We start from the raw sequence: 26,093 nt of genomic DNA on the forward strand, positions 1-26,093 counted from the left end.
CTGAATATTTTCAGACTAAAAGAGGCCACAGGGAAGCAGCTGAATGTGGCAAATATTTTGCAAATAATGTGCTTTGTAAAGATGACAAGATAGAATCGGGCTTTGGAACGTTAAGAAAATCCATCCTGCGGTACACAGACACAATGGAATATTACTCAGCTATAAAGAAGAATGAAATTGTGGCATGTGTCAGTGAATGGATGGACCTGGAGACTACCCTGCTAAGTGCAATAAGCCAGTCCCCCAAAACCACAGGCTGAATGTTCTCTCTGATATGTGGATGCTGACGGGAAGGGATAGGGATGGGAATAGGAAAGACTGTGGCATGATCCGACGTGGCTTCCCTAGGTTCATGTATGAACACACACCCGGTGGGACTCCACATCATGTAGCACCCCGAAAATGGGAAGTCAGACTCCATGCACTCTAGTGTCCTGTGTAACTAAAAAGGACAAATAAAAAAATCCTGAAAAAAAAAGAGGAGGATCCATCCTATCTGAAACGCCGTGATTCCTAGAGACCGATTCACATATAAACGCACGCTGTACGTGACTTTGGAAAGAGGATGCTATTCTGTGACTCCTAAGATATCCCAGGCGTCCTGAAGGCCTTCTCACGGGGGAAGAGCTCACCTTTACTGCGTAGTAATGGACCCCGTAGGTGGGCAGGACCTCAACGATCTTCATGTACCTGTGGAGAATGAAGCTACGTCATAAAACAGTCACTGAGACCGTCAACCGGCCCCGTCGGGACAAGCGATTTCAGGAAACACGTTGGTCTTGACGTTCGTCATTTTAACCGCAACCAGGGTCTTCCACTGCAGTAGAGGCAGATCAGACCATCACGGGGGTGACATAGCTCACACCTTACCCACCGTTCCAGAGCGTCTCACGGAACTGCAAAACCACACGAGACGGTGTTTTACGAACTTTAAGACTCCTAGAAAGGCTGCACTACAGACTCAAAGACTTAAAGTTTGCTTTAAGGTAAGCTCCTGATGATTCTGGCAATAGGAGCCCACTTTGGGTCCCGCTGACGAGAAGTTCAACAATCAGCCATTTCACGTACTGACCATGGTCAAGGGAGCCCAGGCGGACACTCACTGTTACGGCTCTTAGCAATGAATTCTTTTAAAAGGGTGAATTTTATGGCTGTAAACCTGAGTTTGAAAAAATGCACACCCCTCCCCCCCAGATAGACACCACTACTTTCTACTTTTAATTCGAGAAGTGTTTCCTGTGCTCTTGGAAGGCTTTGCCGTGGACTGGACTGGGCAGGACTTTCCCTCCTCCTCCAGTGGGCTTCCACGGGACATTTGGAAGATCAACTGGTCTGCACACAGGGGGCAATAACTGGGTGATTTTTTTTGAGCAAATGGCTCATGTGTAAGTGCACATGGGAGGCTAAGGACACGTGTCAGGGTGGCCTACTGCACAAGCCAGGCTGGCAACCCAGTGAACTGCGCTCCAGGGCCAGAGTCCCCGGCAGGAGAAGCCCGTCTCGTCTGGAGCCCCTGGGTGTCGCGACGGAGGAGGGACAGGGCTCCTCGGTGAGCAGGGCTCCGCAACCTGCCCGTCCGCCTGACTAACATCCATCAGGGGTCCTGTCTGATTCCCTCCCTCCTTCCTCTTCCTGGCTCCCCAGGTCAGAAAGCAGGGTCAGAGGTCAAGGACTCAGGGTCAGGACTGCTGGTTCTCATTTCTGCCTCCAGGATAAGACCCAGATCAGGGCCAAGGAGCGGGAGGTGACGAGGGACCCGGCCTGGGAGATCCCCCTGCCCCTCGCTGCCCACTGGGCAGTGGCTGCCTTGATTTAAGTTCTACGGCCTTCAAAGTCATCCTCCGAGTCTTACGGCAGAAACGCACTTAAAAGTCACCGGGTGGGACAATCTCCTAAGCGTGTCGCATCAGGAGAACGAGGCTGATGGTCCAGGATGATCCTGTGGGTCCTGAATCGCAGGAATGACCACTCTGGACCGTCCAGCACCAACACGCTCTGGGCTCCCCCGGAAGCAGCGTCCCCAACCCAGTCTCCAGGGTCTCGTTGAAAGTGTCCGAGGGTCTGGCAGGGTTGAGCACGGCCGCGCAGTGACCTCGCCGTGCCCTCCCTTCACGATGTCCCCCTCTCCCCATCACCCTCTACCTGGCCACGCTTGTCCCTTTTGTCCCCTGCTGGACACTGTGGGCGCCTGAGCTGGTGACACTCTAGGATGCCTCCACCCCACGGAAAACTGCTTACCCCAAACGAGACCACAGAAACCGTGCCCAGTGACCACTGGGCAGGGCCACTTGACAGTGAGTCTGAGCAGAAGGAAAAGCAGCACTTACTGGACCACAGCCTGTCCCCGGGTCAGTCCTCTGACCTTCAGATAGTGCTCGATGGCCCGGTCCTCACTGCAAAACAGGAAGGAAGCGGCTCAACACATGGCCTCGCGGGCCCACCCCCCACCCCCCACCCCCAGGTTCACGGCCACTGGACGCTGGCTGGAAGGCCCTGGCCAGGCCTCGGGGCACCTGCTTCTAGAGGACATGGATCCCTGACAGTCAGACTGACTAGCACCGTCGCACACGGCATGAAGGATGATTCTTAAAATGCCACTGCTGAGGAAGGACACAGCCCGGTTCCTCCAGAGGGAAGTCAGGGTGACAGTGCACACGGAGGCCCCGGGGCAGGTGGAGAATCCTGCCCCGAGACTCGGAACCCAAGGCCTCCCTGCCTCTTCTTGGTTTGAAAAGGGAGGCCAGCAAGCTCTGGGTGTCAGAGAGTCTTCAACAGGAACAAAACTGCTCAGAGTCCGCGTGCGGTCTAGCCACCAGCCACTCACAGCCAGCGCCGTGCACCCGCTACGGCAGGATAAAGGCCTGCACGGCCCTCCTGGCCAGCAGCCGGGCCGCCCAGGAGGCTGCAGCAGCACCAGCCACCACGCCCCTCCTCCACCACATCGCCAGCACTACCTGGAAGACTCACTCCCACCCCTAGATGACCAACAATCAGCCTTTAGTTATTGATTTTTTTTTTAAAGAAAATATCATTTGATGATGATTTGTTCAGAAGGTTCCAAAGTCAACATGCAATGCAGCCTCAACCTTGCTATAAATTTGAGAAATATTCCAACTTTCAAATTGAGGCTATAAAGGTTGAATATTTTATTTTATTTGGCACTTGGCCACTGAGCCCCATGCCCAGCCCTATTCTGTATTTTATTTAGAGACAGGGCCTTGCTGTTGCTGAGGCTGGATTTGAACTCGCCATCCTCCTGCCTCAGCCTCCAGAGCTGCTGGGATTACAGGTGTGCACCACCGCACCGGGAGAGGTTGAAGATTTTATCATCTTTGCTTTCTCATGATTTAGAGGAAAGCAAAACCATCTTCAGCATTTCTAGGCAGAAGCCGTGGACACTCTGTTTAATGGACTCTGTGGTTTGGAAGAGAAAAATAATTTTCCAGGAAAACTGTGGGATGGAAAATGAGTACTAGGGATTCATTTAAAATACAAACCAACTACCAAGATGGCTAAAAACGTCTGATGCTGTCCAGCTGTAGAGAAGAGCACTGGCCGTCAGGGAGGCCTCTGGGCAGGGCAACCCGGGTTCTGGAATCCCTAACACTGACACTGCGCCCTGCCAGGCAGAGGCTGGGCCACGCGGAGGCCACACATACAGGGTGTGCGCTCCCCTGCACGTGCTCAGCACCCCACTCACCTTGAGGACACGCGCACAGCCCCCCTCTACCCACGGCTGCCCACACGTCTTGGGACAGTGGTCTCAGGGTCCTGGGCGAGGGCTCCTCCCCTCCAGGACCCGGCTCTGCCTACGGTCTGATGCGTTTGACGGACAGTTTGCTCTTTCTCTCACCCAAGTGCTAGTGAGCACAGGGTGCTGGCGGGGTTGGTAGCGGGTGGGGCGTCCGCCGCTCTGGCTCACCAGTAAGTGAGAGATGGGTGCTCCTGCAGAGTCCGGGTGGGAAAGGCTGCCAGGGTCTTCAGGTCCTTCCGGGCACTTTCATCACTAGAAAGAAACACAGTGTGGTGACGTCAGACACCGTACCTAAGAGGTCGTCCACGTGATCGGTACGCAGCGCTCTCCACACGCCCTTCACACCTCCCCACGTCCCTCGGCCTCCTCCTGCTCCTCTTCAGGGCTACGTCATATTCACCGCGCGGGAACACCCGTGACAGAACCACTTTTCACCATCCAGACAGACCTTTCTGGTACACCTCTGTTGGCTCCCTACCACCCTCGAGCTACAATGGACGGGTCAGCCATCTCTGGAAACTTTGTCTCTTGGAAATCTCTGGGAAGGAAACCCACAGTGTCCCTCGAGTTGCATCAAGTGAACTACAAATGTCCCCCATGCCAGGTGCTGCATTCACAGGAGGGCAGACCGTGAGCTGTCTAGACAGGGATGGTCTCTGTGGAGGTCGGCGAAGAGAGCGACTCTGGACGGGAGAAGAGACCCTCCCACAGCCTGAGCATTTCAGGGGCGTCCAAAAGGGAACAGGCGACTCTCCAAGGACAGAGTGGGTGAGCGGGTCCAAGGGCCAGGAGCCAACGGGCACACCCTCATTGTCCTCAGGAGGGCGGGTGGCGAGCTTTGTCAGGGAGAGGGCACCGCTGGCCCCCGTGCCTTCCTGGGACCACACCCAGCGTCTCCCTGGGTCTCACTGTGCGGGACCAGGAGGGGCCGGTCCGGTTGGCTCCGGCGGCATGCTACAGCTGGACCCCCAGACAGACAGACCCTGAATGGACGGTGGACATTCGACTGGGAAGGCGCACCCCTCACCACCCACAGCCCAGGACAGGCGCACTGCATCTCCATGAGGGGGTTTTACCCGCGCTCCCTGGGTGCCCAACAGGGTGAACCGCACATGGAGGACCAAACACTGAACCCGGGCAAAGGAGCTGCCAGCACCTGCGTCCACGCAGCCCCCAGACCCACGGCGGCCTGGGATCAAGCACCCAGGCAGGCTCTGTCGGGCCGGCAGGCTGCCAGGCTGGGCACCGGCAGCCCCTCTGGGGCGTGAGGGATTGGGTCACGTGGTCCTCCTCCAAAGCCACAGGAGGGCTCCGCAGGCAGCAGAGTGGACCCTCTGGGCAGACCCCTTCGCTGCCCGCCTTCCGTGAGGACAGAGCAGAGCCTCCGCCAACTCCCTGTGAGACACTGTGACCTACACCTTTCAACGCTGCGCTTCAAAACCAGGGTCCGGGCCCTTCCTGGAGGCCAAGTCGGCTTTCTGAGTTACTACAGGAAGCAGAGTCGCTGGGCCCCGCTCTTACATAAGAATAAGTCTCCTGTTCTTTTGAAATCTGAGCAGCTCGGCTTAATCACACTGACAACCTTGGGAAACTGGTTTGGGCTTCCGGAAAATCAAAATATACTACAATCCAATTTATTCATATTAAAGGTCAGCTGTCAACTCCCAGGATTAATATTTATTTTTCTTAATAATATCTTTTATGTTCTGACCTTGAAGACCATTCTCTCTCTCTCTCTCTCTCTCTCTCTCGAAGTGCTAGAGATTGAACCCAGGGCCCTGTGCATGCTGGACAGAGCCACATCCTCTGTCCCACTTGGCACTGGGCATGGTGGTGTGCACATGTAATCCTAGCTACTCAGGAGGCGGAGGCAGGAGGATTGCAAGTCGGAGGCCAGCCTGTGCAATTTAGTGAGATTCTGTCCAAAATAAAAATTTTGAAAAAAGGGGGGAGGACTTGGGCATATATGGCTCAGTATTAGAACACCCCTGGGTTCAATCCTTCGTATCCCCCCCAAAAAAAGAAGACAGTCATGATCTAACCATAGTGCACTCCTGCAGTGGAATAGCATGCACCAAAGAAAAAGACCACAGCCACACACAACATGGGTGGATCTCACAGACACCCAAAGACCCTAGAGACCCTGCGTAGGGAATGTATGACTTCATGGACATGAAGGGCCAAATGGGTAAAATGGAATAGACAGAATCTTACATAGGTGTCCACAAAGCAGGAGAAGAAAATGGGTGCCGTAGCCAGAGCCCCTCTAGGGGGGAGCTTTGTTGACCTGGGGGGGTGCTGGGGGGAGGTGCTCAGCAGGCTGTGAGTCCCCTCAAGGTCACGCCTCAGGCATGGGGCTGTGGGCAGTGCCCTCTCACCCACGTGTGTTTTGTGCATTCCTGTGTGTGATAATGCACAACAAATCTAAATCAAACACAGCCCCTGTGGGGACGTGGGGGCCGAAGAGTGACCGATGGCCCTTCAGAGGAGGGCGGTGTCGCTATCCAAGGGAGAGAACTTACTGCCCGAGACAGGAACCACGGGGTGCTGGGCTTGCTGGGCCTCGTGCTAGGGAGGGTTAACTGACCTTTGGCATTTAGGGCCCACCGGGACTTCACGTTTGAGTGGACAGACGGGAGCTGAGGGCTTATTTGTTCACCCTCCTGGGAGCCTGCCTGGGAGTCTGAGCCCCTGCGTCCCAGCCTGCGGGGGCAGCTGGGTCTGGCTGCAGCAGGAGGCCCCTCCCTGGCTGGCTGGCTGGGCAGAGTGGCTCCTATAAATCAGGATCACCCCAAAGCAGCTGGGGAGGCAAGTCGGCCCCGCCGGGACGTCTCTGCCTTACACGGGCAGTAAACCTCGGCCCGTCTGGACGTTCCTGACCTTAATGGCAAGCTCATGTTGTTTTAAAGACGCGCTTGACCAGAAGGGTCTTGAGGGACGGGTCTCTCCAGGTCCTCACTGGAGACAGTGCCCATAAATCGACACCATTTGCCACTTCTCAGGGACCAAACCAGCCACCGCTTTCTCTATCATCTCAGCAGAACCTGAGATCCCCGGGAGAGACCTGATCTGATCACCCAGGCTGGCAATCCCTAGGCACACCTGGGATTGCCGGACTCCTGCTTCCAAGGCTTTCCAGAAGGACGCCACCCGGACCCTCTGCTCGGCACGGCCAGCAACTGTTCTCAGGGGGTGGTTCCTGGGGGCCTTCCGAGCCCACCCTTCCACGGGCTGTTGCTTTTCTTGACTGACCTCAAAAGCCCCGCTGGAATGTACCCACCCCAGTCATTTATGAGAAAGCCTCACGGCTGGCGAAACCAAGGCCACCCTTGTGTGGGGGGCACGTGTGGAAAGAGCCGCCCGCGGCACATGTGTGCGCCTGTTGGGCTCCCCCACAGCAGCCGCCACCGGCCACCTGCCAACAGGGCGGAGGGCAATTAGCAAGCCGAGCCTGCTGAGGCTTCCCAGGGAGAGCAGACGCTGTGTCCATGCCTGGGCTGGGGCATCTCTCAGTTTCTAGAACCGTGGACGGAAAACACAGCACAACAAAAAGCCCAGGCCCCGCACTTCACCTCCCTTACCAATGCCCTCGCTCTTCCTCCCCGAAACCCAAGCGAAGGTGCACAAGGAGCCACGTCCACTCCACTGACCACGTGGAGACCTCTGCAGGAACCTCTCGCCACAGAGACATCAGCCACACCCCCAAACGTCAGCGTGGACTCGAGTTCTGCCTGCACCTCCACACGAGCACCGTCCACTCCTTATTTCAGAAAGATGTGGATGTGGACGTCCAGAAGCTGCGGTCAGGGCCTGTGGAGCACTGAGATGAGGACGTGGTCCTGTCAAGGAGTGTCAAGGTCCCAGCCAGCCTGGAGGTGATCAGAAAGCAGCTGCGGGGCTGCACAGGAGCCCCTGGGCAGGTCAGCCCTCGGGGGACTTGCAGACCACAGAGTTACTGTTCTTAGAGAGCAGAGCTGACCCCACACGGCCAGCGTCCCCCTGCCCTGTGCAGGCTGCAGGAGGCAGCTCCACCTCCAAGGACCGTGCTGACCTGTCCAGGGTTTCCACCACCATGAAGGAGTGGACAGGGCTGAGGACCCCGACAGCCAGGGAATCATATTTAATGTCAGGTGAACAGGGATGAGAAGTGCCGCCTTCTAAGCCGTGTGAGCCGGACCCTGTATTTAAGGGTGACAACTGGGCTAAACGTGCAATTATTAAAAGGATCTCGGTTACTATTAGAAACACCAATGTCACTGACCAAAGCCCTGCAGTCTCTGACCGCCGATGGTTCACCTTATGTTGGCTCAACTTGCATTTTTTAAAAGTCTTTGGCACCAGGGATCTAACCCAGGGGTGCTGTGTCACTGAGCTATATCCCCTTTTTATTTTTTATTTGCAGAAAGTCTTGCAGAGGCTGGCATTGACCTTGAGATCCTCCTGCCTCAGCCTCCCAGGTGTGGGCCACCACACCTGGTGACTTAACAGCTCTTCAGGTTGATGTGGCATAAAGTGAGACCCATTCAGCAGAAACCCCACTGTGGGTTGTGCTCTTTTCCGGGGCTGGGGGGGGGGGCTGGGGGTGTGTCACCTGAGCCCCTCGCAGTGGGCCAGCTGCTGAGCGGCAGGTTGGGCAGGCGAGCTGGATTCACGCAGTTTGACTTACACTATGAACTGACAAGAGTTCATCAGGACGTGCCCACCCTCAGCCAGCTAGCACTGGGGAGAATGCACCAGAACCTCCAGACCCACTGAGTCAGGGTGCCGAGGGTGGGGCCCAGCAGCGTGTACTAACAAAGGTCTGGGAGCCACTGCCATCGGGTGCACGTGACACAAAACAGAATTCCAGGATGGAGCCGGGAAGCCACCATCAAACCCATCACTGAAGATGGAGAGTCGGTCAGGGAGGCTAAGCCGGCTCTTGGGGTGGGTGGGGAGCCAGATGTGGGTTTCAGGAGACCCTAGGTGACCAGAGCTCCTGCTCACAGGGGTTTCTAGGTGGCAGAGACTGGCCACGCCTCTCTGCACAGGGCCTTGGGCTTCTCACTGTCGGGATGTGAAAACAGCTTCCAGAGATGGAAGTCACTTAGACTCCGCCGTGAGGAAGAGGCAGCCGTGACTCTGAACCCTGCTATGACCACAGAGCCGCCCCCTCCTGGGTCCCACGAGAGGGGACAGAGCAAGACCCTCGGCTTTGCTGGAGGACTCAGAGGGTCCTGTTCTGCTGGCCTCTGACTAACTCCACGAGAATGTGTGTTGCTTGGGTGAGGACAGGCTGCCGTTCAACCAGATCAAAAGGGATTAACTCAAACTGGATTAGCTGCCCAAAGAATCCAGAGCGCTAACAAGACTTCAAGCGGTATCTTCCCTGACCAAGTCCGCACCCAGCAGCACGTAGCTGGGCTCTAGGAGCAACGCTCTAGTTGACCTTTAAAACTACAGTTTTAACCAGGCTCAGTGGCCAGGCCCGAGATTCCCAGAGACCCAGGAGGCTGCCGCAGGAGGATCTAAGCCAGCCTCAGCAATTAGACCCCATCTCAGAACAAAAAAACAGAGCTGGGGATGTGGCTCCGGGGTAGAGTCCCCCTGGGTTTCACCGCCACCACTGAGGGGCAGAAGAATTTTAAAATGTACTCTACCACCAGAGCAGACTGCAGTTATCTGCGGCAGAATCTGAAAATGGGGAGTCCAAACTCTTCTGAAGCCCAACACTCTCCAACCCACACAGGGGTCCATCGGGCAGCCTTCCACATTGACAAAAACCTCAAGGTAGGATCTCCACCCCCTGAGCGCTCCCTGCTCTGGGAGAGCAGCCCCGAGGAGGAGCCGGGACCACCAGTCACAGTCACCCGACAGCCAAGGCCACTCCTGATGATCCCAACTAATTTAGAAAAACGGCCTATAAACAGAGGCTGTTCAGGAATTCAACTCAGAATGGAGAGGCGATGAGAGACTCTGCCGCCCGCCCGTCAGCCAAGTTGCTGACGACTCTGATCAGCCTCCCGGGAACCTGCAGCCCTTCTACCGTCTGCTGGAAGAAGCAGAACCCGTAGGATGATGCAGGCTGAGAGGCAGATTCACAGGAAAATCTCTGATCATCCTATCCCAAAATACCGAAAACAGAGCACCCTCCTCATCCTCTCCATCCAGACCAAATTTCAAAGATAGCAGCTCCAGCCAGTAGGGTAGTGGGGGGAGCTTATGGAATGCACCCTGCTGCGTTCACAGACGGGGAACCGGCCCTGGGTGTCCCGAGACTCACCGAACTGGGAGCTGCAGGTAGATCCAACAGACGTTAGACCTGGAGACCCTTCTCCGGGCCCCGCAGGAGGGGGAAGGGGAGATAGTGGAGAGGTGGGGAGGAGCCACAGAGCAGCGCCTGGGGCCGCACCGCCCCTGACCACACCTCCCCTGGCCGCAGGGTCTTCCCATTCCTGGAACCCTCCCCGCCCCACCTAAACATTTCTGGATCACACCTTAAATCCACTCAACTCGCAGCTATTTCCAGAGCCTAAGCCATTCTCCTGGCAGGGTGAGCAGGGATGCAGCCCCCTCCCCACGGCTACTTCCTGCAAAGTGTGTGTGTGGGGTTCCCCTTTCATCACCACAACAGAAGCTCCGGTCCAGGCTCAGGGGTGTGCACCCAGACAGGCTGGGGTTACCCTGCCCCCCCCCCAGACCCAGACCTTCAGCTCCATCCTCACAGAAAATTTAAAAATAAATAAACAAATAAACGAAAACCTTTGGGCTTCTCAGGAGACCATCCTGGGCACTCCCCAGGTGGGGCGAAGGCCCTACCCTGCACTCCGAGAACTCACAGGGTCTTCAGCTGCACCCCACAGAGCCAGGAGCTACTTCTAACTATTCCTAAGGTGCAGATAAGGCCCCCACCTGCCCTGCAGCCCAGGACACGGCAGCCAGAAACCAGCCAGCCACTAGTCTGCGGTAACAAGGCTCACGTGGGTTCAGTCCCCGTTCCTGGCTGTCACTTCCGGGTCTTAGATGGATAGACCTTTACCACCCGGGGTTCCTCATATCGGCAGGGCTGGTGGCCCATGTCACAGGCTGGTGGGCACATTATGATGCACCACTGAGAAGACACCTGCTGGGTTCAGGGAGCGTGGGTCCCTCTCCCATCACAACACAGGACACTGGGGATCTTACCAAACAGCTCTTCCCTCCAGTCACCCCCTGAGCCAGGCGGCAGTGGGTTATGACCCCCAGAAGGACCACCCGTGGGTGATGGAGGTGAGACGTGCACTCAACACTCAGGGCGTGCTTACACAGAATTGTGGTCCTTTATCTAAAATCCTGGTTTCGCTTGGCATCGTGTCTTTTCCTTTGCTAAACCTGGCGACCCTCAGGGTTCAGAGTGAACCACAGGGGAGAGGGCCTGGGGAGGCGCCTGCCAGGTTCCAAGTGGTCAGCCGCTTCAGGACGGGCTGGAGGGGTCTCACTGGAAACCTTCTCCCCAGCTGCCGGGCAGCCTCAGAGCCTACGTCACACCTGGTCTAAACACGCTGCTCTGTCTGAAGCAGGGGACCTGCTAGCCTTCTGGAAAGCGCAGTGTCCTGTCCCCTGAAATCCCTTTGCTGGCCTCCCTGGTGACTGAGGACAACCTACGGCCCCTCTGCTCCTGGATGGGGATCAACTGTCACTGTCACGCTGTTCAGGAATTCAACTCAGAATGGAGAGGCGATGAGAGACTCTGCCGCCCGCCCGTCAGCCAAGTTGCTGAGGACTCTGATCAGCCTCCCGGGAACCTGCAGCCTTTATACCATCTGCTGGAAGAAGCAGAACCCGTAGGATGATGCAGGCTGAGAGGCAGATTCACAGGAAAATCTCTGATCATCCTATCCCAAGTACATGTACGAAGACACACACACGAACAAGAAAAATTCAGCTGGGCACCCGTGATCCCAGCCACTTGGGAGGCTGAGGCAGGAGGACTGCGAGTTCAGGTCAGCCTAGGCAACTCAGTGAGGCCGGGTCTCAAAATAAAACAAACAGGGCTGGGGCTGTGGCTCCGTGGTAGGATGGCGCTCGGTTCAGTCTCGGAATCACAAATAAAAACAAAAACAAAACAAAAAAAAAAAAAAACAAAAATATTTCACCTCTTGCCAAATTGACAGAGGCAGAAAGTACAGTATTGATTGCCGCTGTTCACAGGGAGCTGGAATAAGGAACCACTGAATAGGTTCAGGGTTTCAATTTTGCAAAATAAATAAGTTTTAGAGATTGGGTGCACAACAAGGTGAATGTGCTGTAGACCACTGACCTGGTTTTTTGTTTTTTTGTTTTTTGTTCCGGGGATTGAAGATATCAATGATTGATTGCTCTGGGGACGTGGCTTTGACACTGACCACACCCCCAGCCCTTTTTAGTTTTTCTTTTGAGACAGGGTCTCCCTCAGTTGCCCAGGCTGGCCTTGAACTTGCGACTCTCCTGCCTGGGTTCCTGAGCAGCCAGGCAACACCTGGTTTCAGCTTTTGTGATTTTGCTGGTAAGGAAGGTAGTGATTTTTACAAATCAGTGGCAAAGTGCATGATGCTTGTTCCACCCAAGGGGCCACCCTCCAGCCACGTGGCCAGGACGGCAGGCTTCTCAGGGCCCCTAAGTTTCCTACCTGCAAAAACGGGGTAGGTGGTGGCAGCTCTCTCTTCCTGAGCTGTTGCCAGGGGCCACAATAATAACTGTCACAACAGTAACTGTGCCCCAGGGAGGACAGCTAACCCTCCCTGTCATCCCCTGTGGCTGGGCCTGGGTCTGACCCCAGAGCTCCCACCCCCAGCACCTCCCCATTCCCATGAGGACTGAGCCCAGCACCTCGGCCCTGGAGCTGCAGCCAGAAGGGAATAATGACACTTTATAGCTGTGCGTGCTCCAGAGGGTCAGGACTCAGGGGCAGACTCCTCCCAGGCTTTGACTGGTTTTCCTCAACTCTTCCCAGAGCATCTCAAGGGGTCCTGTCCCAGGGGACCTGCTCCTTTTTATGACCCAGCTGTAAACTGGGAATGTCTCCTTCCCCTTGGAAGGGCGATGGTAACCCACCCCGTGGCCACCACTTTCTCCTATAAACAGAAGCACCCCAAGGAAGCCGTTATTGAGGACTTCCAGGACCTTAACGAGGCAGACAGAACCCCCCGGCTTTGGCCACTCTCCACGGCTGCGGCTCGGTGATAAGTCCTGGCCTCCTTGCCCGGTCAGCGTTCAGGAATTCTCTGTTTGCCTGCCTCCTGTCAGCGGAGGAGCCTGTTATCTCTGGAGTGCCCGGGCTGACTAGGAGACCCAGACGTCAGTTATTTAAAGAAGACGGAAGGGTCCTCGCTCCGCTCTGTTAACTGACTCAGAGAGGCCACGGCTCCTAGTTAAGATGATGTCGACTTAAAATACTCTGAAGGAAACACCCAGGAAGCAAAACAGGAGAGGAGCAGAGGGTTGTGGCCTTGAAGGGCAGCTAGGCCGGTGCCGTGCGTGGTGCAGGCCTGTCATCCCAGTGACTCGGGAGGCTGAAGCAGGAGGGTCCCGAAGTAGAGGTCGACTTAGTGAGAATGTTTCAAAATCCGATCAAAAGGGCCGGGGACGTAGCTCGGTGGAAGAGCACCCCTGGTTCAGTAGACATGCTCGGAGCAAGGTCACGAGGACAGATTAGCACCGGGCAATGGAGGCTCTCGGGGTGCACACACAGACGATCACACAGGTCCAGAGAAGGCAGGCTGAGAGCCAGGCTCGGAGGCAAAGGACAGGAGTGAGCTCAGGCGAGCAGGGGAACCCTTAGAACTCAGAGCACGGCACATAGTCCAGGGGAGACGGCAGGGAAACGCCAGACCTGAGGAGGAGGAATGTTCACAAGGAGCAGACCAGCGCTGCCTCAGGAACCAGAGGTTTATTCACCGTCTTAGCTCACTTTTAATTTAATTTATTTTTGGCACTGGGGATTGAACCCGGGGCGCTTAACCACGGAGCCACTTCCCCAGCCCTTTCTATATTTTATCTAGAGACAGGGCCTCGCTAGGTTGCTTATGTCCTTGCTAAGTTGCTGAGAAACTTGTGATCCTCCTGGTTCAGCCTCCCAAGTCACTAGGGTGACAGGCATGGGCCACCAAGGTACCTGGCTTCTAACATTGTTTGAATAAAAAAAACCACATTGCCTCTGCCTATGAAGGTGTTTGGGGACATATTCTGGTGGCGTTTACACCTGTACAAGATGACACAGTGGAGCTGTAAACTAAGAGCACAGCTATCAACATGCAGGCCAACAGGAAGGACACCTGGATGGAGCAGCCCTGGAGGAAGGCCCTGCACACGGGCGGGCGGACTCCCCCTCCCCGCCCAGGTGGGCGCCCACACCCCTCAGGCGTTGGGAGGTGCTCACTGGGTAAAGCCGTGAATGGTCTAGGAGTCTAACTTAGGACCTCAGGACACACACGTTCCAGGTCAGCCCTCAGGCTCCCTCAAGGGTTTGCAGGTTCCTACCTGAGAAACTTAAGAAAACTCACTGAGCGACCGGTCCCAAATACACAAACCCGTTCCGGCGGCCTCCTTTGTATTAGCAAAAGGTGGGCAGCAACTCACAACGTAACACCCAGGTGAGTGCAAATCCCGCCCACCAAGCCCGTGGGACACTCTGGGGACAGCTGTGGGGGTTGTTCTAAGCTCTTTACAGTCCTGAGGGCAAGGCTGCGGGGCGGGTACCCTAAGTGCCCTTCACAGAGAGGAAGCCGAGGCCCGGAGGGACAGGTAGCTTGTTCAGGAGTCCCCAGGGGTGAGTGGCAGGCCTGGGGTCTGCACGAGGCAGGCCCCTCAAGTCTCTGTTCTAACCAATGTCACATTGACCAACCGTATTCTATTTTGTCCAATCCTCTTATTTAAGGAAAAAATGACTCATTTTCTTAAATTACTTTTATAACAGAAATTTGGAGGAGAAATACAACTTCTCCCTTCAAGCCAGGAGGAGATGGGGGGTGCGGGGAGGCAGGTGTCAGCAATGAGCCCAAGATCTGATCCATTGCAAGACTAATGACAAATATTCACATTTCAAAATCACGTCTCTCACCCTGATTGGCAGCAGCTCATGTTTGTGAAACAACTCGTAACTTACAAAGTTCTTCCACCTCACTAACCTAAAACCATCCCACGAGTCGATATTTGGGTTTGTTTCCCAGCACGGGGGGGTGGGGGGGGGGTGGGGGGGGGAGATGAAACCCAGGGGTCCTCGTCCCCTGAGGCACATCCCCAGTCTTTTAAATTTTTATTTTGAAACAGGGCCTCACTAAGTTGCCCAGGCTGGCCTCAAGTTTACAATCCTCCTGCCTCAGCCTCCAGAGTCACTGCAATTTCAGGAGTGTGCCACTGCACCTGGACAAAGTCACCATTTGGATTAACCCCAATTTGCAGACAAGGAGACTGAGGCGCAGGAAGGATAAATGGCTCCGACAGGGTGATGTGCTCATTTGCTAAGACCCAGCTCCATGCTCTGTGGACAGCTTCAAAGGAGTCTGAGACTCCTTCAGCCTCAGGGCCTCAGCAAATGACCAGAACCCGCTGAAGATGGATTGGGCTTGGCCACAATTAACTGGCTCAGTCTGAAGAGGGAACCTCGTAATCTGGATCAGTCAGGGAGGGTCCCCCAGCCTCCTGGGCCAGTCAGGGAGGGTCCCCAGCCTCTAAGATTAGTCAGGGAGGGTCCCCAGCCTCCTGGGCCAGTCAGGGAGGGTCCCCAGCCTCTAAGATTAGTCAGGGAGGGTCCCCAGCCTCCTGGGCCAGTCAGGGAGGGTCCCCAGCCTCTAAGATTAGTCAGGGAGGGTCCCCAGCCTCCTGGGCCAGTCAGGGAGGGTCCCCAGCCTCTAAGATTAGTCAGGGAGGGTCCCCAGCCTCTAAGATTAGTCAGGGAGGGTCCCCAGCCCCCTCTGCCTCCTCGGCCTCCGTCAAGGATCTTCCCAAGGGAGTGTGTGAAGCTCACCTTCTCCCTCCCTCCTACGAAGGCCCCTTCAGACCCACCAGTCTCCAAAGTGTCCTTAGAGGGTTGGCCACACACTCCTGGGAAAGCTGCCCCCAGGGAAGAGCCCGCGGGGACAGGCAGGCCACGGGGGACTGCTCCTTCCCGTCTGCCTTCCTCTTTTTCTTTGGGCAGATCTTCAGGGACTTTATTTCCAACTCTAGCCTCAGGCAACACTTCCCTGAAACAGAGTAGCTGCTCGGTTTCCCTTTTAAAGAAAATTGGTGTCTGATTTTCATGGTTATTTTGAAAGAATTTCTTTCTTTTCTTTTTCCTTTCTTTGGTGATACCAGGGACTTAACTTGGGGACACTTTACCACTTGGCTACACACCTGGCCCTTCTAGAATTTTATTTTGAGGCAGGGCCTTACTACATTGCTGTAGGCTGGACTCGGACTTGGGATCCTCCTGCCTGGAATTGCTCTCAGTGACTTCAGGAGCACATTATTCAAGGCTCAGCTGGGAAGGAGTAGGAGGTGATTTGTAAATAATCCTTGGGTAAAGTTGACCAGAGTGGAACACTAACCTCCCCGGGAGGCCAGGCTTTCAGTGGCCACTGGCCCAGGTGCTGCTGCTTCGGACCAGAGGCCTGCCTGCACTTTCACCCTTCCTACCCGACTTCCAACACTGCAGGAGGAGGGACAGAGCAGGGCAGGTAGGGAGGGGACTCACACACAAACCCTGGGAAGCCTGGCCTGTTAGGCGGTTACAACCAGAACACAATACAGCTGTCAGGTCAGCGGACTGCAAGGCCCCGGGCAGCTGCAGAAGAAAGCCCCCATTAATCCCCTCACCAAGCAGCTGACGCACTTGATCTTCGGGTACGTGCGATACACAGGATCGTTATAAATTAAAACAAAAAAAGAAAAGCACAGCACAGGCTACGGGGGCTTTTTACGGACGACAGGAAACAGAGATCTGGAGAGCTTCTCATTAAAACTCACCCTCCACTGTCAGACTCATTCACAAAAAGAAAGGCTCTCGGTTGGAGGAGGGACTGAGGGCCCCGTCTGGCCTCCGGGCTGCTTTTGATTTGGCATCCATTGTTATTTAAAATAACACGTACACGGAGGGCTGGTTCACCGGGAAAGAGCAGGGGAGGTCCTTACCTGGTGTAGTCTCCCTTGGCTTCCTGGAAAAAAGAAAAAAAAACAGAAACCATCAATGTGTATTTTTTTTAATATTCATTTTTTAGTTGTAGTTGGACACAATACCTCTATTTCACTTATTTACTTATTTATTTATAATGTGGTGCTGAGGATCGAACCCAGGGTCTCGTGTATGCTAGGAAGCGCTCTACCGCGGAGCCTCAACCCCAGCCCCCATCAGTGTGTATTTTAAGCTACTGGGGTGATTTGCTCTTGGTCATTTTTCCATAAAGCCCCCGTGTAGAAGAATGTACACACGGAACCCTTTCCTCATGGCCCCAGAAAGAATGCGGCACTGAGAAGGACACTAGGGTCCAGGAGAAATCCCTCGTTCTGAGCAGAAGGAACAAGTACCTAGGAGGAAGCCCACAGTTATTTCTCCCTTCCTAAGGTCTCCGCGCGGCCAAGGCACAGGTAAATCAACGAGAGTGCTCTTTGTTTTCTCTGAACTTTTAAAGCCAGCCGTAAGCAGGCCTTTGCTTTTCGGCGGGTGCCTTTAAGAATTAAAGGGCTCTTTTACATGACCACAAGAAAATGTACAAAAGTTACCAAATTTAGATGGAAATCGCAGCTGTTCCCACAGCTGCTGCCTCCCAGGTTCAAGCAACTCAAAACTCTCTTCCAGGACTACGACGGTCCTGACGCTCTTCCAGCAGAGAGGCTTCCTCTTTATTTTTCGTTGAGATGCACAGAACCACACCACAGCTCATGCAAACTCTTCTAATGCACGAGGCCCAGCTCACGTTTTTTCATTAGCAAAAAACTAACCGGATTAAAAAGCCATTGGACCCTGGCCCCGTGCAAAAGTTCCAGAGCTGCAGGCAGTTCACGCAGCTGGCAGGGGGCGGCCGTCATTCTTACCTGCAAAACCAGGGCTGCTAACTTGAAGATGGTCTCGCTGTCCACTTCGATCTGCCCCTGTGGGTCCAAGAGGGTGCATCAGTGAGCAGAGGCCACCCCAGGTGGAGGAAGTGCTGTGCGGCTGGGGAGGCTGTCATAGCTCAGCACCTCCAGCCTGGGACCCCAGGCGGAGCATACCATCCCCAGCAGGCGGGGGTGCCAGGACACTGGCGGGAAGGGGGAGCCTCCCTGTGTTTTTACCAGCTGCAAGGAATTTGGGTAACAACATTAATCGGGAAGAAACAATGGTTTTGAGGATGAAAATCCACGCCACTTGTAAATGAATAGTTTTTTTTTTAATCTCTGCAGAGTTATTTTTCAGCTCTGCAGATTTTCCTAGGTTGTTTGTGGTGGGTTCTCCTGAGGGGCGTTTTCTCCCTTTCTAGCACAGCATGATTATTTCAGTATATGCACACAACGCAAAAGTACTAAAGCATGAACTCAGTTCTGCGACAGGGGCACGTTAGTGAGTTGAATTTGATCCATCCTGGGTAAAAGGGAAATGTTTAAAGATCACCTACAGCAAAGGCGGAGGAGACTAAAATTCAGTTGCATTATACTGAAGTTTGATGAACTCTATCATTTTCCCCATCGTTTTATTCTATTTATTTTTGAGGGTACTGAGGACTTCATCCAGGGGTTGGTTGCTTTACCACTGAGCTATGTCCCGAGATCTTTCTTATTTATTTTTGATTTTGAAACAGGGTCTTGCTAAATTGCTCAGATTGGCCTTGAACCTGGGATCCTGGTGCCTGGGCCTCCGGAGTCACTGGGGTCACAAGTGTGGCTACCGCACCCAGCGCCAGGGATGACGGGGTGGCCACTCTGGCGGGCTCCATCTTTTTTATTTTTTCATATTTCATGAACCCCAAGATGACTGAAATTCTGGGCCATGGATAACAAGTGTCCCCCCCACCCCAACCCCAGGAGCTTGGGAGTATCTAAGTGTGAAAGAATGTTTTCTCTAGGAATAGCAGATTTACCTTTATCTGTATCTTTAAATGTTGCAACATGCGTGCATACGATTACCGCATCCCGTAAGATTGCAGCAATGAACTGGCAGAGAGGGACTTCTGTTTTAAAGGTATTTTCTGGCCAGGGGTGGTGGTGCACCCCTGTGATCCCAGCTACTCAGGAAGCTAAGGCAGGAGGATTGAAGATTCAAGGTCAGTCTGCGCAACTTAGTGAGATCCTGACTCAAAACCAAAAGTAAGAAAGGTAGTTCAGTGGCAGGGGGTCCCTGGGTTCCATCCCCACTTTAGGGTGTTTTGTGGGCTTTCAAACCCATGCACAAAAACACATTTAACACATGCACACACACCCCCAGGCCCCTCTTTGCCTAAGTCGGATTTACTTGGTATTGAAAATGTGTAGTGCTCAGCAACGTGGAACCGGGGCCCCGTGTGGCCTTGCTCTCTTGCTCCCTTCCCCCGACCCGTTGGATCTGAGTGGGAATTGCCGCTAGTGACCCCAGGTCACCCCTGGGAATAATCCGGCGGTGGGGGAGCAGAGGTTGGTGGTCTTTGCTCAGGGTCCCAAGTGATGTGCTGAGGATGTCCACCCAGCAAACTAGTGAAACTTCCTATAAAAACCACTGAATCAAACAAGAACCCACAGGCACCACAGCGACAAGAGTGGCCATTACTCGAGTTTCCCTTAGTTTACAAAATGAGAACAAATGAACTTCCCCCTCCACCCGGAGGCCTGCCTTCCCAAGCCAGGAGGGAGGAGATGTGTTTCAAAGTTCTTCTTTTTCTTGCTTCAAAAGCTGACAGAGCCTCAGCCTTGGAATTCAAAGTGCGCCTATAATCTCTAGAAACAGATCATAAAATCAAAGAGAAGCCAGACGATCGAGAGATTGATCCTAGGACTCCGTGGCCCTCTGTCTTTCAAGCCAGAGACAGCGGGTTTTCTAGTCTGGTGAAAGACAAGCAGTGGCTGATCCAACAGGTGAGGTGGATGCTGACGAGATAAAAGTGGAGAAAGGTCAGATTCCTTCAGTTCAAGGACTGAAGAAGGTGGCGGCTAAGAAGGAGACTCAAAACGAGGCTGGAACCCAAAGCTCAGGTCTCATCGGCCTGAATGTCTTAGAGAGAAGAAAAAGTGCATCGTTGGGGTGTTAAAAAACTGAAGACGAATCCAATAAATTGAAAAGGACTGCCCACTGCTTTGCACCTGTGACCCCTGGGCCTTCTCCGAGCCTTAGAGGAGCCGTCTAGACACCAACTAGCTCATCAGACAGATAAGAAGTTCTGAGGCTGCCAAACCACTGTCCACCTTGGAAGGGTCGTTAACTATTTAAAGCTGAAACAGGGAGCCAAACGTGGAAGGTACCAGGCTCAGACAGCTCCAGAGGCGAGGGAGGTGGATACCCAGCTCGTGGGGGCTTCCCCACCTACTCAGGAAGCCCGGGCAGCGTGGTGCAGGGGGACGTGGGGTGGGCAGGGGGACGAGGGCGTGCAGGGGGGGAGGGTGTGCAGGGGGGGAGGGTGTGCAGGGCTGTGGTCTCTCCAGACCTTGTTCCGGGAAGAGAAGAGAAAGCGTGGTTTGGTCAACCCCCCAGTCTTCGAGGTCCTCAGCCTGGCCTCACCCTCTGTTACAACCCTGTCTGGACGTCCAGGCCACACATTCCAAGTCCTGACACCAATCGCCAGCGACACTTGACTGGTCCTTGGAGTTCTCCGGACAACACGACCATCAAGAAGAAGGCAATTTGGGTGGACCTCGGCAGCCCTGGTTGGGTGCGATGTAACTAAGACTTTAAAGCGCTCTTCCTGAGGTGTCCCGGCCTGGAGGGTGACAGCACTTGGTACTGCAGACCTGCCAGGACGGGAGAGATCTTTCACCTCCTGCCGTGGTGACGGAGGTAACCTTATAGGTCCCGGGGCAAGCTAACACCCGAGAGCAGCGTCTCCTTGGAGCAAAGGGAAACGAGATCCTTCAGTGGGTTTCCATGACGGTCATGGTGGACAAAGGGACCCAGAGAGGTGAGTCATGTGGCCAGCTGAATGCACCAGGGTGAGCCCAGACCGCGTCAAGACCCGCTCTGGCCGCTCAGCCAGCCCAGCTGCACCACAGATTCAGCCACCAGCGCTGGGGACAGCTCTCTGAGCATGTCTTTCTTTGTCCCCAATACTAGGGCTTGAGCCCAGGGACGCTCTACCACTGCTGGGTGGGGACAGTTAAGAGTCTAGTTGAAATGCCAAACTGGACAAGGGTGCACTGAGTGAGTGGACACAGCTGCCTGACATGCACTGAGCCTTCCTGAGGTCACTCTGCTGCAGGAGCATGTGGCCTGACAGGGGAAGCTGCCCGCCACCCCCCAGGCGGCCTTCCTGGGCAACAGAAGCCTCCTCCCTCACGGCCTCCTGTTCTCTGGGACCACTAAGCCCCGGGAAGGCTGGGCCATGCCCATCGCACCTGCAGCCCTGCGGCCACACCCGTCAGCTACGAGGGCCAACGCTGCCTGCTTCCCGTCCATGTCAGCCGTCCGAAGTAAAATCCATGAAGGACACAGATGTGTCCTTCAATCTCATCTCCTTGATTCGTCTCCTCTGGCCTCTGAAGTCAGATCTGCAGGGGACCCACTCCCGCACCGGAGGACGCTGTGGGGCCTTGGGACAGGCCGTCTTTCTAGAGCTCGACCCTCATGTGCAGAATGGGACGCGATAAGGTGGACTGCACAGTGACAGGTGTAGGGCACTCACCCCGGGCCCGGCAAAGTCATGTGCGCTATTTTCTGTGGTACTGCTTGTGAGGTCGCTCTAAACTCTGACGTAGAGCTGTCAGTCTCTCTCCAGATGACGACTTGGCTCAAGTTTCATGTAATTCCATGACATTTGTTCACTGTTCATTTTAATATCTAATAGGACAAGTCCTTTGATTTTCCATATGGATATCTGACATTCCTTTCAGTTATTTTCAAATAAATTTTAGAATGATCTTGTCAAGTTTTCAAACCAGATAGGGTAACTGGGACCGCGGCATGCCTGTGTTGAACGTGCTTAACGGAGACCATAGACCTGGAGAGAGCACAGACACCTGCATCAGCACGAACACTCAGAACTTTAAATATCGTCCTTGATAATGGGCCTCTTTTTTACTCTATTACTCATCTGTTGTTCTCATTCTGTGGGATTATTATCATTTTTAGCATATGACGTTGCGTTTAATTTCTTCACTAAAGATAACAGTGGAATAAGTGTTAGATAAGTTGTTTCCATTTTCTTTTTCTTTCTTGTACTTGGATTGAACACAGGGGCATTCCTCCACGGAGCCATATCCCCAGTCATATTCATATATATATATATATATATATATATATATTTTTTTTTTTTTCCCTATTTTGAGGCTGGCCTTGAACTTGTGATCCTCCTGCCTCAGCCTCCAGAGTCACTGCTACTCCAGGAGTGTACCACCATGCCCAGCTAGTTCATTTTCACTTTCCATGGACAAGGTAAAATTGTCTCCAAACAATATTCTGGTGTTCTTTGCAATGCACGAGGTGGGTCTGACGGCGCTGCTAGGCAGAGATGTTTTCCTTAACACATGTCAACCGTGCTCCCTGCTGGGGACACTGTTGGGGACTGTAAGTTGGTTTGGGGCCACCTTTTTTGGCGGGGTCTACCAGAACTTAACATACCTGCGCCTACGGCTCAGCAATCCTGCTCCTAGGTGTGGACCTCCCAGACAGGCGTGCCAGTGTCCACAAGGACCTGTGTGGCAGTGCCACTAAACAGGCAAACTCTGCAAGCAACCCACATGCCCGGGGCTGGGTGAACAGACGGGCACGTGGCACCGTGGGCCAGGACGCGGCAGTGAAGTGAACATTCCCCAGCGACCTCGCACAGCAGAAGGGAGAGTCTCACGGCAGCCTGAGCGAGACGCCAGGCATGAAAAGACACATATGGTGTGACTCCCGGCACAGGGGGGCTGAGTCTGCCAGCACTGGTAACTGCTGGCGAGGGGCATGGTAGTGGGGGTCAATGGCTGCAGGAGAACATGCGAGGGGCTTCCAGGCGCCAACGATGTCTTTCCCTCGAGGTCCACACTGGCTACACTGACGTGCTGTTCTGCTTCTGAAAGCCCCATGAGCTGCATGCTCGGCAATCCTCACTACGTACATTTCACTTCAATATGAGGTTAAGAAACAGTTGGAAGTCCTGATCGCACTGGGTCCTTCTTCCCTTTTACTTAATGATAACTCCATCCTTAGCACCGCTGGGCTTGGAGTTGGGCAGTGAGCAACCTGCACCACTGTTTGGTGCCTCTACTTATGTCCAACACGTTATACAACTTATGCCTTTCCTTTATTGTCTGCTGCTCCACCTGCTGTTCCCTGCCCACTCGGTAAGAGTCACGAGGGTGTGAATCTGGAGGCATTTTGGCCACAGCTGGGTCTCCAGGGCTGAGACACTGCCTGACACACAGAGGTGCTTGATAACATGTAGAATATCAAGTGAAGGAGGAATAAAATATACAGCTGGTGGATGCTGACAGCTTTCTTTTCTTAAAGGGAATGCTCCTTGTGGTTTTGATTCCCTATACAGTTGATTTGCCTTGATTTTCAATACTAAGTAAAAAGAAAAAAACCCAAACCTGCAGCCTTTTGAGTCCTGAGGATACAGGGATAGAGAGCTTACAATGCAACTCTGGAAATGCCAACTTGAAACATTGTGCACAAAAAGGTATCAGGTGTCAGAAAGCCAGGGAGTCTTGGGCTGCACTGGATACAAATGTAACAGAATTGATACCTTCTATGCATACCTCAAGCCTTTTGAGAACAAAAAGAAAAAAGATTCTGCAGAAAAACAAACAGTATTACAAGAAAAACAAACAAATGCATGCGTTTTGGTGGGTGTGTTTCAAAGGAGGAGCCCCACATACTAAACCATCCGGCCAGACCACTTCTCAGACACTTGACCTGAGAGGGAGAGGGAGAGGGAGAGGGAATTGGGAGCAGGGGATGGGTGCTTGGCTGTGGGAGAACAGCACCGAGGAACACACCAGCGTGGGAACGAGACCGAGGGACGAGCGGCCACCCTGGCCCAGGTCTAGCTCAGGCTCCGTGTGTGCAAGGTACTTTTATTTTTTGGGTGGGTAGACGGCACAGAGCTTTGCTCCTGGGATGCAGTGCCAACTAATTTAAAAAGAAATTGCATGTTCGTCTCTAGAGACCATCCTCCCCCAAAGGAAAAAAAGGCTGATTCCAAATCTATGGCACCAAAGGAGAGCCGGGACTTGTCTTGTTGGTCACAAAATAAGGAGGTGCTCAAAAGTGACAGGGACGAGCCACTGGCACAGCCTCCACTTAAAGGGGCCCCCACTGGCCTGGGTGGGAGCAGAGAATCAAAACCAGTAGAAGGAAGGAGTGGGGTGGGGTGGGGGAGGGGGATGAGAGGGGAGGGCTGCATGGCTGTACCGAGTGCACGCACAAAAATGGAACAACAGGTCCCATCACTCTATACGACTGTCATGCACCCCCCCAGGAAATTGGGAAGGAGGAAAAAAAATTGAACGACAGGAATCGATTATAAAACGTCAGATAAGAATGAACCCACGAGTTCATGCTGATCACTGAACAATTTTTTTAAAGGTTGGGGATGGAGGAGAAAGGAAAGTTATTTATTTCCTTAAAAAAATGTTGAAGGTGGTGGAATCAGGCAAGTACCATGCTTGGCCAGGTCACCTTCAGGGGCCAAGATGTTCGGGCCCAAGACGGCCGGGAAAGGGGATGGTGGGTTGGCCTCCGAGTCCACTCCACGCACCTGCTCCATAAGAGGGAACAGATTGGCCCAGAGCAAAGCTGAAGTTGTGGGTTTTAAGCAAAAGCCTGCAGAAATGTCTTTCTGTGGCCAGTTGCCCATTTCAGAACCTTGGAAACCCAATGGTCAATTCTTTAGAGAGAAGCATCGGGGTCATGAGCAGTAGATATGGTGGAATGCGCGGATTCCACAGTCATCCATACAGTGCTTGTCTCTGGATCCCCCACTTGGAATCATGCTGCTCTTAAATCTATTACCAAAGAAGGTTGCTTTAAGTTTTTCAACCAAAAGAATGACTGAGGGGTGGGGAGGAAAGGAACCAGGGTCTGCTGTGAAGGGAAGTCCTGCTGCCCAGCTGACCCCACGCATGCCTCCTGGCCCCCCGAGGACACCCACGCACAGAGGCAGCCCCGGGGCCAGGACATGGTTTGATCCATGATTCTCAAACCTGGTGCAGAACCACCTGGAGGGGACAGAGGCTGAGCTCACAGGAGGGGGACAGGACAGGGTGGGGTGGGGCTTTGTTCTCCACCAGGGTCCCAGGTGGCCCCGAGACGCACCCCGCACAACACCAGAGCACACTCCACAGACTGGCAGCCCCTCTCTCCTTCTGCCAGGCCTTTGGCCCAGACTCTTCAACACACCTGTGCAGTGAGGGCCAAGGGAGGACTCCCCCGTCCCTGAAAGTCGTGTCGGCTAAATGCAACCCGAGACCCTGGACTGGACCCCAGGTCAGCGAAGGGGAAGACCACAAAAGCTATTCAAGCAGGAGCTATCAGCATGCAGATAAGGGTGCACACCACCCAGACACAGCCGTCGACCACCGCCCAGCCTCGGGAGCTCGGAACCACACGTGTCACCCAGGGCCACTCGCCCTGCGCCTACGGAGTGCCTGACACCTCAGAGGCTGCTAATTTTTAAATGACTTGATCTCTATATACCTTTTAAAGAAACTAAGCCTTTTTTCTCTTTTCCTTCAGTACTGGGAACGGAACCCAGGGCTGCTCTACCACTGAGCTCCACCCTCAGCCCTGTTTATATTTTATTTGGAGATGGGTCTCTCTAAGTTGCCCAGGCTGGCCTCAAACTTGTGATTCTCCTGCCTCAGCCTCCCGAGGCACTGGGGTGACGGGCGTGGCCACCGTGCCCAGCTTAGCTAAGCCTTTGATGACGACACCCTACCAGGAGGTGCTGCAGGTCCCCCGGGGGCCGGCCAGTCCTCTTTTCCTCCACTCCTGCCAGGAAGCTCCCTCCTTCCCCGTAAACCCAGGGAGAAAGAAACTCACGCGGTCAAATGTCAGAGACAGGCTCCGCCACCCTGCCAGAGACTGGACCCTCATGATAACCCCCTGTGCTGGCCCTTTCCAAAGCCAGGGCATGGACATTTATGAGGCTCCCCTGGAAACAGAGGAGCTATGGTCTGCAGCCACGTCTCACCCATGCAGAGACGCAGGAGCCTAAATAGGCCAGGCCTGCTAAAAAGCACCAAGGTGCCCGGGCACCCACGTCTGATGCCTACGCTGGTGATG

At 54.1% G+C, this 26,093-nt stretch overlaps 1 protein-coding gene and 1 pseudogene across 6 annotated transcripts in view; one reads left to right on the forward strand and one right to left on the reverse strand.

The window, feature by feature from the left end:
* The window catches only part of Frmd4b (FERM domain containing 4B), a 190,663-nt gene that overhangs the window by 33,925 nt on the left and 130,645 nt on the right, over positions 1 to 26,093 (reverse strand). For all 6 annotated transcript variants that reach the window (XM_046425713.2, XM_046425710.2, XM_046425709.2 and 3 more), the window contains 5 exons: positions 17,762 to 17,818; positions 16,862 to 16,884; positions 3,923 to 4,006; positions 2,328 to 2,393; positions 633 to 690 (listed from right to left, as the gene is read on the reverse strand). In XM_046425713.2, the coding sequence (XP_046281669.1) occupies positions 633 to 690; positions 2,328 to 2,393; positions 3,923 to 4,006; positions 16,862 to 16,884; positions 17,762 to 17,818 (288 nt within the window). The remainder of the gene's footprint in view (positions 1 to 632; positions 691 to 2,327; positions 2,394 to 3,922; positions 4,007 to 16,861; positions 16,885 to 17,761; positions 17,819 to 26,093) is intronic.
* Positions 24,590 to 24,714, forward strand: LOC124079889 (small nucleolar RNA SNORA2/SNORA34 family; annotated as a pseudogene).

The sequence above is a fragment of the Marmota monax genome, unplaced genomic scaffold, assembly GCF_021218885.2.
Source record: "Marmota monax isolate L192 unplaced genomic scaffold, Marmota_monax_Labrador192_F-V1.1 WCK01_AAM20220418_F8-fsc00028, whole genome shotgun sequence".
NCBI classification, from domain to species: Eukaryota; Metazoa; Chordata; class Mammalia; order Rodentia; family Sciuridae; genus Marmota; species Marmota monax.